This window comes from Athalia rosae, chromosome 2, assembly GCF_917208135.1.
Source record: "Athalia rosae chromosome 2, iyAthRosa1.1, whole genome shotgun sequence".
Taxonomy (NCBI): Eukaryota; Metazoa; Arthropoda; class Insecta; order Hymenoptera; family Athaliidae; genus Athalia; species Athalia rosae.
Window position 1 is genome coordinate 3,230,281 of NC_064027.1, and position 14,239 is coordinate 3,244,519.

General features: G+C 44.0%; 1 protein-coding gene across 3 annotated transcripts in view; it reads right to left on the reverse strand.

Annotated features, from left to right (window-relative positions):
- Window positions 1–235: 235 nt before the first annotated feature.
- LOC105691958 (nucleolar protein 4-like) overlaps window positions 236–14,239 on the reverse strand; it is a 45,310-nt gene continuing 31,306 nt past the window's right edge. For 2 of the 3 annotated variants that reach the window (XM_012410822.3, XM_012410806.3), the window contains 6 exons: window positions 10,115–10,452; window positions 9,255–9,458; window positions 8,540–8,686; window positions 5,256–5,470; window positions 4,934–5,124; window positions 236–4,615 (listed from right to left, as the gene is read on the reverse strand). In XM_012410822.3, coding sequence (XP_012266245.1) covers window positions 4,449–4,615; window positions 4,934–5,124; window positions 5,256–5,470; window positions 8,540–8,686; window positions 9,255–9,458; window positions 10,115–10,452 — 1,262 coding nt within the window. In that variant the 3' untranslated portion in view covers window positions 236–4,448. The remainder of the gene's footprint in view (window positions 4,616–4,933; window positions 5,125–5,255; window positions 5,471–8,539; window positions 8,687–9,254; window positions 9,459–10,114; window positions 10,453–14,239) is intronic. The other variant, XM_012410814.3, reaches the window with a different exon arrangement.

The window sequence follows — 14,239 nt, forward strand, 5'->3', positions numbered from 1 at the left end:
ATCGACGCTGTGCGTCAGTCGAGTTGAAATATAATATGTATAGCACCGCATTGCAACAGATGTAAATACTTACCTGTACCTGTTGCACTCTGACGAATACAATTGATTAATTGAAACGTTCGAGTGACTCGTATATGTCGCAATCTCGAATCATACCAGATTATAAATTGAACGGTGTCGAGGAATCGTGCGGATTTTTCCGCTGCGACAGGTCTATGGAATGATGAGAGTTCAATTTATAAGTTGAATAGTCGATTATATTTGGTAAAACATTTACAAGGTAGTAAGAGTTTTTTTTTTGTTTTCTTTGTTTTTCATTCAACGTTTTGTTACATTTACAGGCAAGGCATCATCAAAGACCGTACCAACTCTATAATAATATAATCATAATATTATAATGTTATTTATATAACGTACCATCAAATTATCATTACCATTATTATTATTATTATTATTATTATTATTATTATTATTATTATTATTATTATTATTATTATTATTATTATTATTATTATTATTATTTCTCAGGAACAAATACAATTTTTATTTTATTTTTATTTTTACGTTATTATTTTATTTTATTATGTTCTGTTCTTTTTTTTTTTCATTTTTCTTTTAATTTCTTTATCAATATACATCAATTCGCAATTATTATTCATACGCAAATACTATAACGAGCGGTACGAGACAATTTGAAGGAGGGGGAGGAAAAAAGAGAAAAAAAATCGCATCGAAAATAGATCGGTATTGGATTATACGCTATGACCGAAATCGTTTCGATATTACGTACATAAAAATGCCGCGTAACACTCTTTACCATATTTGTTATACTTAATTAGGTATTACTAGTCATGGCTATTTAGTAAACTTGAGAAAAAGCTTTACGATACAGCTCACGTGAAAAATGCACTTCTGATTTTGTTTTATATTTATGTAGAAAAAACTTTCTCACATAAAATACGTGAGATAAGTAAATCTGCGCTCGAGTGGACCTTGAATTACGGGAAGTTTTGTTATAACTTTGGAGGAAAATGGGCAAACCTATATAAGAAATGGTAACAGCGTATTTCACGTATCGGTAGTGAATTTTTTAACTTCGCGCAAATATCGTCCCTCAACTAATCGATGGGTCGATTGGATCCTTCGATCGGAAAATTGCTCGAGTGAGATTAGCGAATATGATCAACAGAATAATTCGAAGCCCACTCAATTCGCTTAAGCGAGCCAATTAATACTAGATGAAAATATGTTTAACGTTAAATAAAAACTAAAATATGGAACGTTCAATTTCATATTAATTCACCAACGTACCCGAAAACCAAACACTGTTAATTCTATATCATTTTTTTCGCAGGTGATGAGAGTCGGAAGATGGAGACATAATCAACGAAACAAGTTCCGGCGATGCATCGATGCATGAAAACGATTCGGTCCTCAGGTATGTTTAAAAAAAATTCTGATTTCTTTTTTTCATCGAAAAACAAACAACAAAATAAAAATTTTACTCTTTGAATGCCTCAAAACGAAACAAAAGTTATTTTTCAAATATTTATCATTTTTTTTTTTTTTTTACTTTTTTTTTGGAAATATTGTCTTTCCTTTCCGAGATGGAATGTACGTTCTCCGTGGCCAATTAATTTTCATTATTTTAAATATATATGTGTATATATATTTATATGTATTTTTTTTTCTTATCATCATTTCATAAGCAACTTAATTATTAATTCAATATACTTTAAGATATAACTTATTTACAAAACGACATTTAAAACTAATGTACATTTTTATGAAACGAATCCCAGTGTAGGTCGATGTTAATTTTACTTTTGTTTTGTTCCTTCGTATTTGTTTGAATTCTTTTTTTTTATATATATTGCAAGTGGGACAGCAAGGGGTGATTGCCCGATACGCGGGAGCATGGGTTTCTATATTTTATTTCATACCTTTTTTATCTGTGGGAGCACCATTTATCGTCATTACGTTTACGAGAGAAACGTAAATAATAAACTTAGCTTTTTTTCTCACGTGTCAAAATCGTCAGGAATCCGATCAATCTAAAGATTCGTGATGCTGTACTGTGCCACTTGACGATCTACTCTATATATTAGTATTCTTTGGTAACTTGGTGATGCTACATTGGAGACCCTACACGATCAAATCATGACACAATGCTACCACCTCGTAATCTATCACGCATCGCAAGTATGTATTCCCGAATTATGTTTTATCGAGCAATCGAGTCTAGTTTCTAACAATGGTAGCAGCATTTTGTCACGCCAAGACGGTGCAGTTTACACATTGTGCCACTGCGAAATCTATAAAATAATATTCTACCTTATCATACAGTAATTTACGCTATATACAATGTGACTCAAAAACATTGGAGTTCTTTTAAACTTGAAATATTACGTTATTTTAGCCTGCAGCTTGTATTTTTCATATTTCTTTTTAACATCTTTCTTTTCTTTTTATGTACTATTATCGCGCCCGGTGCGTAATTTACGCATAGCGCTATTTCACACACATATTATGTGTTATTTCTTTTTGCAAATATATGTGTACGATATACACACGTAACTGAAAGACATGGATGAGATATCCATTGCGTCGCGGAGATCCAGTTTTCGTTATTTCTTTTTCAAGCCGTCGTTATCAATTATTTGTCATTTTTTTTCTCGACTCTTTGAATTTTATCTCGCGATTTTATTAGCGCGAGCCCAGCTGTAATTATCGATAAGAATTTGTACTTAAAACAGATTTTCTCGATCTTCGCGACACCGTTGAGAAAATCGATTATTGTTTTAATTTATTTTATTTTATTTTTATTTTCTTACTCGTTTTGTATATCTATATTATTAGTTCGTTCAATGTTTTGTGCCGATCGTATAACTTTTTAGACTCGTTTGAAAAATACTAGTACTTTCGAACCTTAATAATTTTGTATGATTTATCTTTCTTAACTTATTAATTAAGTAAATATTCATAATTCTTTTTTCTTTTTTTTTTTTTTTTATATACACCCTGTTTTTTAAAGTTTTCTTAATCAATTGTTAATGATAATAATAATAATAGTAATCATAATAATCATAATAATCGTAATAATAGTAATTTTAATAATAATAAATCATTAGTAATTCATCAATAATTCTTGCGATTTCATACTATATAATATATTTCAATAATATCATTTGCAATATTATAACTCCTATAGCTTACGCGGAACTCTTTTCTTTTTAGGTTTATATATATATGCATATATATATATATATATATTTTTTTTTTCTTTTAAATTTGTTTTAGTAAATCGTCGTTATATAATAATAATAATAATTCCTTAGACGCTATATGCATGTAAACAAATTTACAACAATATAATAATAATTATATTCTAAAAAACTCTTCTCGATGCAGACAAATTCTCATAATTATTTTATATTTTTTATTTTGTTTATCGCGAACGTATTAGGCATGTGCATTCAAAGAGTTCTGGTTGCCAACCGCGAAGAGCACAGGGGGCAGTTTTGGTCGATAACACAATCATATTTTAGCGGGATGCTATTCACAAACCTCACCAACAATGGTTTCAATCCTTATACTCAGTTTAGTCACTTCGCGTACATCGACGTGACCGTTTCCAACTTGACCGCAGATGCCCTCTGCCCTCGACGCGAAACGATAATTCGAAGAGGTTTTGTGAGGACGGCCACCGTAACGGCGCCCGATGCGTATAAATTTGTGAAAATGAACGTCGCGTATTGTTCTGAGATCGATGAGATTCGTGTTTCAACAACCACCTCTATCGAGGGGTGGCTAATAGTTGAAAATAATATATTTTACCGACTGGTTTGGGACTCTGAGAGCTTAATTCAACGTCTCATTTTCGGCTTCAACTCGTTCGTTACGTTATTCATCTGTAGAATAACTCGTTGAATATGGAATCATTCGAGAGTTGTTAATGAAATTGTTGACAAACGAGAAACGAAATGAAAATGAGATAGATATTAGGTATTACATTAGTTTCTCACGTTCTAGTAATAAAGTGTCCGTTCTTCGAGGGCGCAAGCGATAATTGAGGGGATGGTCGATCGTGTCACGTGCTTTTGTTTGTTATTCGTTTGGCTGCGATCGGTATAACGCACAATCATCGGCGAATTTTTCAACAATATTTTCGGATTTTATCCGTCGCAATTCCGCTGATCGTAATCGTTAAATCCGAGGCTACGCGATTGTGCGAAAACGTCAGCCTGCACCCCATGAAATAAATTCCAGAGGAAGTTTTCACGATCAAAGTTTATCACCGCTAACTCAATGTTTTTTGTTTTCTGTGTTTTCCTCCAGCTGCCGCGTAGCACACAGCGGTAGCTGCTGTGGTTTCGGTTTAATAATAATTAGGGTTGTTGTGACAAAAAACCTAGCTGTCGCATCGACGCTGTATAGATCGTATAGTTCTACGGCTGCTGGAGCAAAAGTTGTTCCAATTCATCCGCAGATCTTAGAAGAAAGGCGGCTGATTCTCGATATCCAGTTATCAGCTGTCTCACCGCCGTCATTTCCGTCGCGTTCAATTTGTGACTAAGCAAGGGTTTCGTGTTCTTCATACTCAGATCTGTCGGCCCTGAAAATAGAAAATAAAAAATCCTGATTAGACCGACGTACAGCGTAAAACAGCGTGTACAGTTCTTATCGAGGTGAACATCACAATTGAAGGAGGTTCGGGCGTGGTACGAAGTATATCGAACCAAACTCAAAAATCGTGCGATTTTCAACACAAAAATTGAAAGAATGATGACTGGATGCAAAATTTAATTTTTTACTATCGAATCGGAACAAAGGTAATATTGATAGACAACAAGAAGAGAAAAAAATAGAAAAACGAAATTAATGAATGCCAATTAAATTCTATAAGAAAAAAGACACCAATAATCAGTATTACTTTGTGTACCGTTGCTGAGCAGCCCGGAGGTGAAACTCTGCGTAGGGTATAGACCGGCGGAGAGGGTTGGTGGGACCGTTGTTGGCCCCGCGCGTTGGAAGGCCTGACTGAAATTTGGCCTGTACATAGCCGTAGGAGCTCCTCCACTGGCTACTCCGTTCACCACCGACGAACTGACTATCGTTGCTTGGCTGAAAATCGTAATCAATGATCAGACGTGACGAATTTTTCCGATTTCCCGGTGATCATCGTCTCCGTCGTTTCGCGCGACGACATTCGACGCGAAAAGAGAGAAAAAAATAAGATCGCCTCGGAAACTCACCTCATGAGCCCCTTGTTGTCGGTAGGTGTAAGTAGCTTCGATGCCGGGGTAAGAGACAACGGTGTCGAAGCGATGGTGCTGTTCGGTAGGTTGGCTAGACTCGTCAATGGCGCCAAGGACGTCAACGGTGCAGGTGGCGTGTCTTCTCGTTTTCCTGGTAGCGACTTGACGGGCGTGCTCGAAAAATGGTCCAGACTGGCGCGTACGTCCGTTTGCTGAAACACGCGATTATAAAAAGGTCAGTCGGGGGGTATTTATGATGGCGGGTAAATGAAATTCTCGGAAGGTTCCTATACGTCTCTCAGCTACACACGCTTACGCGAAACACATCCACATCAGCACATGGTGTGACTAGATTTTACACGTGAAACCCCCCCGCCCCGTCCCCTCCCCTACGTAAGTCATCATCTCGCCTGGTAGATAGAAAATATTTTCCGGAGTCAGAACTTTAATCTATCCAGCACGTGTTCGCGCAACCGTGTACACGTACAACGATTAGCTTGACACGATTTAGACTTTCGAAAAATATTCAAAAAGTAAAAACAAAAGCGCGACCATGAAATTAAGGATAAGAGAAAAAACTTGAAAAATGTTGTATCCAGTGAAAACAACGCAATATACGAGTTTTCTTTCTTAATTCCTACGCCGAACGGATCTAATCATTTTCGTCGAGTACCAACGCCACCTAATATATTCCTAACGAGGCCAACACCGAACGAAAAAAAAAGCTCTGTGAGCAATCCGTTATCAATCGGCGATGCAAAGCTCGCCCGACACTTTCGGCGCCAGGACCAACCGTATCAGATTTTTATTCGCATTCGGTTCAATTGGTTACATTCTAGCGCTCGTTCGAACGAAAAAACAACTGTAACCAGTTATAATTCGACGCGTTCGTTTTCTGCCTATAAATGATAATTATCAGTTCGTGTTTGCGACTCTGGTCGCTGTGTGTCCACGTATAATATTGTATTATGGAAGTTTTGCGGAGCACGTGCATGCGCGCAGAGTTAGTATTTGATACAGGTGGGACGATGAAACGGTTGAAATGAATAATAAGAAATAAAACAACGGTGATAATAATATTTGATAATATATAATTAAGACGCTTTAAGAGAGTGTGATGAGGTACCTGTTGAATCTGCGCATGTTCGTAGACTTGCTTGTGAATTACCCTGAGATTCTTCTTTCTCATGTTGAATCGTGTGTACGAAATGACACCGCGAACACGCTTGGGTATACCAAAAAACAAACTAAAACTCCCGTATCGTTCACTGAAATTTCTCATATAAAAGAAATATACATATACGACAGTTTATCGATCACTTGTCCATCGTTCGAAATAATTAAACTCCGCAGCACGTTTGAAAATCGCGATTGTTATAATCCTTAGTTTCTCGTACCCCGTGAATTATGGAGGTTGAATGATAAAAAAAGAGGAATAGAACAACGTGTAATATCAGTTGTTCCCGCAAGCGCGAAGCCGACGCGGACGTCGTAAGGCGACAAAACGCTCAAGGCGTCGCGACGACGATGAGGACGAAGACGAGCACCGTAGATACAGAAGAGACCCGAAGCAAGAGCGGCTGAAGTTTGCCTGTTTTTTCTTTCCTAGTTTAATTTTTTTTTTGTTTTTTTTTTTTGTTTTTTATTTTTTCCCTCCTTTTTCTTTTTTCTTTTTTGTTTTCTCGCTTTCGGGGAGGGGATTTTTGTTTTGCTTTTTGTTGTTTCCTTTTTGTTTTGTTGTTTTTATTTTAGCGCTTCGCCGCCGGCGCGGTACCAGATGTGTAACCGTGTAGAGCCGAAGCGTGAGTAAGACTATCGAGAATTCAGAGCAGACCGTAGGGGGGAAAAAGAGGATCCAGGGAGACAGGGGAGAGCGGAGGACAAGGGGGAGGCCGGAGGAGTGCGGGTGGTAAGTGGGGGGATAAAATCTTGGAGCGGATGCAAGGAGGTGTTTTTATGAAAGGCAGGCAGTGTGTGTTGACGTCAATTATATAGGTGCCACGGGAGATAGCCGCTTCGACTGCGTAGGGAGATCTTTTTAATGGGTTACGTTTGGGTCAGCCGGGTTATCGCGGCCTTCTCAGAGGGATTTTCAAAGTAGATAGCTCCGCTCCCGGTCTAGGGTGAAACGCGTCTATACTTCGACGATCGCCACCGCTACCGACGTACACGAGTACGAAAAATGATGTTTCGCCACGAAAATTGGACTTCCGCGATCGAAGGCCGACGCGGGAAAATCGTCGATTGTCATCGCGTCCGCATAATCGAACGGCGCGTACGTTAATCCGCGATATACGGGTGGATGTGCCGCCTCCTCCACCTACCGCAAAGCTCGTCTCGATTACGTACGAGCGAGCTTACATATTATTATGTACGGTCGAGGCTGTACCCGAGACTCGTTAATTATAATAATTCTTATCTCATTGCGAGAGAAGAAAGACGCGCATGATAGCAAACGGTCGAGATACGTTTGGCACGTGCCGAGAAGCGAGTTTTGAACAAGTAAAACTGGTAGTTTCGATGTGGACGAAGCTTTAACGGTAAGAGAGGTGCGGCGACCTCAGGGTTATCGCTGTAACTCGTCCACTACCTATTATCAATCCTAGCTAACTTACTCCCGATTTATGTACGCACATTTTTCACTCGAAACGAGTTGAAAAGAACTTTCTGCTCGGTATATCGCGTAATATGCGCGCCACTTACGTCCGACGATATCTAGCTCGTTAACCTCACCCCGCTCCGTTAATTCTCGTCACAGCGACCCCCCCGCATTTGCCAAGCTGCCGGGGACGTCCCATCCCCGTGTTTTTTTAATCAATTAACGAGATTAGCCGGCTTTGGGTTATTGGCTTCTGGGAAGACAATCGAAGTGTTTTTTCTAGAAATTTAGCACCCCTGATCGACATCCTCTCTTTCTCTCGCGTCGATATCTTTGACTCGGTTATCTTACCACTTGTTGGTGTCGGTGAATCGATCGTTCCGCAATTCAACCTTGATACTAATTTTTCTCTTTATTCGTTGGATCCGTTCGAAGGCGGAGGGGTTGGGAGGAATCTCTCTACTTCGTCGATACGTCCGAAAGTATTATTTTACCGGCGTACGGTTAACGGCCGACAAATTGTTCGGTAGATTCGTATCCGAAGGGCGTTCGTCATTTCTAATCTGGTAGTTGAAATCTACCCAATTAGCAAACGACCCGGAAATTGATGGGCGTTGATGCGGTAGGTATATATAATAATTCCGCGGCGCTACCGTGGAGCGCGTAACGTTTGTGGACTTACCGTTGCTGCGGGCAGCGTTGGCATGGGTTGAGAAACTGGCTCCAATCCGACTCTCATCCGCTTTGCGTTGTCGCTCTCGTTCTCGCAGGCGGTAGCCAAGATTTGTTCCGCCTGGACCGAAGTCAGATGCGCTGGTGTCGGCCGAGCCTACGATTTGAATAAACAATCTTCAAACTATGCTAATTAATTATGAGTAAAACGAGCGACTGATGTCGGTTCTCGGTTAAAGAACCGTAACGTCGTTCGTACGTACAGCCGGACACGCGGCGGTAGGAGGCGTTACGCCACGTGGTAAAATACACGCATACGTATGTTACACTATCGGTATAGATGCAAAGAATCGAACGAACGACACCTCGACATGCGGATGCTCTTGCGTTGCACTTGACCAACTTTATACCGCGGCAGTTGTGAACATCGCTATAGTCGAAGAAGGGAGGAGGGAATCGTGAGAGGAGAAAATATCGAGTGGCCGAACTAGTACGGGGTGGGGGTTGGGAAGAGGGGCGCGAACAAGAGGAGGAAGAAGAAGAAGAAGAAGAAGAAGAAGAATAAAGGGAGAGAGAAAAAAATCTGTTGGGGACTATTACGAAGTTAAACGCGTTGCGCGACGAAAAGAATCGAAGGGTCTGAATACCCCCCGCGGCGCGATGACACTCGGAGATGAAAATTAATATGCTGTAAAAGGTTAAGGGGGAAATTTAAAAGGACTCACCGCGTCCCAGGGCGCACCCTCCCGCCCGCGTTTGTTGCGCCTACAGCTTTTCAGGTACGTCCTGATCCTCTTGCGCGCTCTCTCAGCGAATTCGGGAAATTGTCTGGTGCAGCTGTCAATTATGGCCTGAATTTTTTCCTTCGGTTGCTTGGATATCGGCACGATGCGGTCCAGGTTCTCGTCGACAAAGAGTCGCACGAACATCTGCCAGGAGAAGAATAAAGCAACGATGAACAAGTGGAAGTTAGCCTGCACGGTGCTTAAGGAATTAAGAATTAAGCAGACAGGAGGGAGAAGAGGCGAAGGAGAAAGAGAGAGAGAGAGGGAGAGGGAGAAGAGAAAAGGAAAGCAAAACGGGGCAGGGGCGGGGGAGGGGGGGGGGGGGGGGCGGAGGTTGGCATAAGGGGTCTATTAAACTAATTGTAATTAATTAAGAAGCAGCCGTTACGAACGACGAACGCGATACGGGAGAGGGGGGAGAGTGAGGAATAAAAAAGATGGAAAACAAAAAAAAAAAAAAGAGGAAAAAGATACGGTAAAAATATACGTTCTCCGAAGCGTTTCTGCGCGGAGTCTCTCGTCCTCGGATCGTAGAGTCCGGCGAGGTACGCGGCCCTGCGACTTGCGTCAACGTCCCTCGCGACGGATTAACTCGGGACATGAATTATACTGAAATTTATTAAAAGGGGACAGCGCCGAAGGACTTCCCCCGGGCAAAACGGTGACCCAATGCGCGACGCAGGGCCGTATACGGGGGCTCCGACACTATTCTGGAGAACGGCGAACCGTCTCATAGGTGCACGTAGACCGCACCTACACTCTTTCGCATCGAGAATTTATGCGCTTCGTATTATACTCACGTTGAACGCTTTGAGACGTTCCGGATCGTGGTGTCTGGGGTCCAACCTCTCGTCGGCATCTTCGTCGTCGTCGTCCTCATCCTCTTTGTTTCCACTGCTGCTCGTTTCGTCGTGAGCGCTTCCGGTACCCTCGCCGCCAGCTGGACTCGATTCCCGGTCACGATCCATGCGTGACGGAGTCGCGGACGGGGCTGGCGGCGGTGTCTTCTTGAGACCCATCGCGTAAGATGCCCAGAGAGAGGCCATGTCCTCGCTACCGACACCGGCGACCGATCCCAGGCTCGGTACGTTCCCCGAGCCCAGTTCTCCGAGCTCGCTGCATCCGCCGTTTCGCGAATCTGGAAACAAACGTTGAATACCACGGTCAGGATTGCGACAAAGTTAGACCAACTGTTCCGATGCTTAGGTCAGGCGAATCGATTTCTGCAATATTTGCACGTGTTCACCAGTTGCAATCGGTACGACGACAAACCGGTGCCATTGCGAATCGAAGGTCGGATTTGTTGTTATTTATTTCATTTTATTCGATATTTCAATACGTTGCATTGATGTGTGTCGCGTGGTACGACCTCTGGCGAACGGAGCCTTTTACAGATTCGCTGCATTACGTCGTGGGAAACTCTGTACCGCTATTAAAACTCTCGAGTGATTTTCGAAAATTTATTTTTCATCCGCAAATCAACCGAGAGATCTCGAGATTTTTCTTTGACTCGATAACTCCGTCTCTGGATCAAGCCGAGCCAACCGACCAAAAGACGAAGTTTTTCGGCCGAATCGCCTGTTGTTTTTTTTTTTCTCTATCATCCGGCGACCGAAGTCCCTTAGAGTTGCACCCGGATCGACGGCGAGACGACGCCAACGCACCGTCGCACACGGCCGACGATTGCGCGGCCACGCGTGGCAGATATTTATACACGTGATAATAACAACAATCTTAATGGTCGATTGCCTTGCGTGACGCAATTGATTAAGGAACAGTCGGCGCTTAGGAGTCACCCGAGAGTTCGAAGCGAGTCGTAGCACACGCTCGGAGGAGGATTGCTGCGGCGATCTCTACGGATCGGATCGTTTCGCAACCGAGTCGACCCCTCCCGGTGCCCTTTCACCATCCTATCCTATCCTAGCCCTCCTATTCTCGTCACGCCGCGGCTCGGTCTTCCTACACATTTCAACGATCGTAAAACCAGCCGGGTCAAGATTGCATCCCCGCAACGAAGCGGACGACGCAGGTTCCCGAGGCAAATGAAAATTTCAAAGAACTTGTTCGCCCGAATCGTACAGCGACGGATAATTTCTGTTTTCCGACAAAATCTAGCCCGCTAATTGGACATAATTCGAACGAATATGATATCGCGGGCGTATAAAGACGTGTAATCGCACGTCGACTGGTGAAAATATAATCGCTCGAACGCACTTCTTGGCTCTACCATACGTAAACCGGAGTCGAAGAGAAGCTGGGTGTAGCGGCGAAAGAAAGGAGGGAAAGAGAAATATCGAGAGAGAGGAAACAAGACGGTGAGAGATCCAGCGCGCGGAGCTTCAGGTTATTTCCGTATTCCTCCCTGCGCAATGTATCTCCAGCGGACGGGTTTCCCATCAAATTAATGAGGAACTCGCGTAGCCTGATCCCCGTAGCTGTGTGGCAGCGCCGAGAGCCCAGGGGGAGGCGAGCCTCTTTCCCCTTCTGAAACTCAAGTCGTTCGGTCCTTCTACTTCTACCAGGACGAACGAGAGAGCTGCGCGGTCGTATTATCCGGACCGCTAGAGGCTCGCAGTCGCCGATGGGGGATAGAGCGGAGAAATATCTGCGCAAAACAGGACGAGGGATCTACCGCGGTAAGGAGAACGTAGAGAGGAGATGGGGGAGATGGCCGCGAGGGACCCTAACGAGGATACCTGCCCGGTCGCCTACTTCGTTCCTCGTTTCGCCTCGCTTCGCCTCTTGGGGGAGCGAGGGGACCCGCGTTCCGTTAACGCGTCGGTAGATGAAAAAAAGAAGGAGAGTCGGAGGATAAAAACGAGGCAAAAAAAAACAGCAAATAAAAAAAACAGAAAAAAATAAAAAGAAAATGAAACGGAGAAAAAACTATGTGCGGTACGAACGAGATTCTCCTCGGCGGGGGCTCCGACGCGGGATGTGCACAGGAATAACCTGTTCCAAGAGGATCGCAAATTCGCGCGACGCGGCGCCGACTACCAAGGCTAATATTCTTGTTTGCGTAACTTTGTCTCGATAACGGCTCGGCACGCAGAGCCATCCCGCCGATATACACGCGCGGCCGCGTAAAATTCCCCCGTTCTCCGTAAAAGCGGCCGCGAGGATAATTCCCAACTAGCGCGAGCGACTCTTCCGCGGCGTGCGGACGGTCCCCTCTACCTTACGCGGGATCAGCTCAGTTAGCGGGAGCTAAGCTTAATTAACGGCGGTTCCCGCAAAAGTTATCGCACCACCGGTAGCGCGTATATCTGCTCTATCTCTACCGCGGGTGTAGCCGAACGAAAGTTGCGAGTGGAAAACGTCGTGGTACGAGCGACGTTTCGAAAACGTTGAAATTCGATCGCTCGCAATAACTACTGCCTACGTACGACACGACTACGGTGGGAGTTGATACGCGAACGCGACGATGTTGTTTCCGAACGTCGAATATCCAGCTGTACGTCAGCGACGTCCCGATGCGCTACGTGGCGGCGGCCGGGTAATCACGGTGCCGTTGCGCGCGGTGGGCGAGCGCAAAGAGGACCGGGACCGGACGGTGCTCCGTTCCAAAGCTAAAGAACACAGCGAAGCCGGCTAGAAAAGCCGGTTGTGCCAATTCCAGTCCCCGCGATCATCTCTTTCTCTCGCTCTCTCTCAGCGGGGGCAAGCTCGACCTGAAATGATGCACGCAACACGATACAACCCCTCCCTCCCTCCCTCCCCCCCCTCGATCACCCGCACCTCGCGAGACTGCAATACGTACGGTACAAAAAGGCGGCTACCCGATGTCTTCATCTCCGGATAGCTATGTATTTCGTCTCGTTCGCTTCGAATACAAATTCCACAGTAGTTACACGCGCCTCCATTGTCGTGTATGTAATGCAATAGCGGCGATATCGTAGGGATTAATTTCACGGACGCGAGTATCGTCTGATTCGAGTCTCTACGTCTATCCGTTCGTCGAAACGGAGAAGAACGCAAGAGATCGTTTAAAACGAACAGGTGACGCGTACGCGGCTAATCGTACGGAGCTCGGTTATAAGTTAGTTCGTAATTTAGCGGAGATGTGTGCGTGAAAAAAACAAAAAAAAAAAAAGAAGAAGAAGAAGAAGAAGAAGAGGAGGAGGAAACGTCGGGTCGCGGGTAGACCGCAAAAGCCGGAGGCTCGCGAAACGGCCGTTACACAGGTCGGTGTGATTTCATTCCACCACTTGGCGTCTGAGCGTACATGATGGATACGTGATACCTACACCGATACGATACACCCGAGGAACGTCGAGATACATAATGCATGAAACGAGCGAGGGGGCAAACGAATGACTGCTGGGTCACAGCTGACAATTCATCCGATGGTTTTACCGGCGTAGCTTTCGAAGGTGCGTCGAATCTGTTCGCGTCCGTGACTCACATTTCTCTCCTCCTCCCGACTTCGTAGGATGGCTGCTGCTATTTTTTTTTTTCTTTTTCTTTTTCTTTTTTTTTTTTTACTTTATTTTTTCTTCACTCAAAGTCGCAACCCAACGCGTCGAGAAGTACCGTTCGCATGATATCCCGAACGTCGAGCTACGTTCGCATGGGTGCTTTTCCTCCCCCTCCGCTTCCCCCCTGCCCTGCCCTTCCGTCGGCCCCCCGTTCCTCGCGAAGTAACTTTAACGCATCAACCGCACGATCTGACTTTTCCGCATCGCACGATCTAGTAGGGAGTTAAAAAGCGAAGCGGGATGGAAGGACGAAGGGACGCGCAGAGACCGCTGGAATAGAACGAATGAGTAGAAGAAAGAAAAATAAGAGACGGAGGGAGAAAAAAAAAGACACATGCGCCAAGTTCGTGACGAGTGGCATTAAACGGTATAGCTATGTACGCTGAAACTCTTGTTACCTACGCAGCGCGGATGCAAACTTGGTGCTATAAACCTGAGACCCCTGAA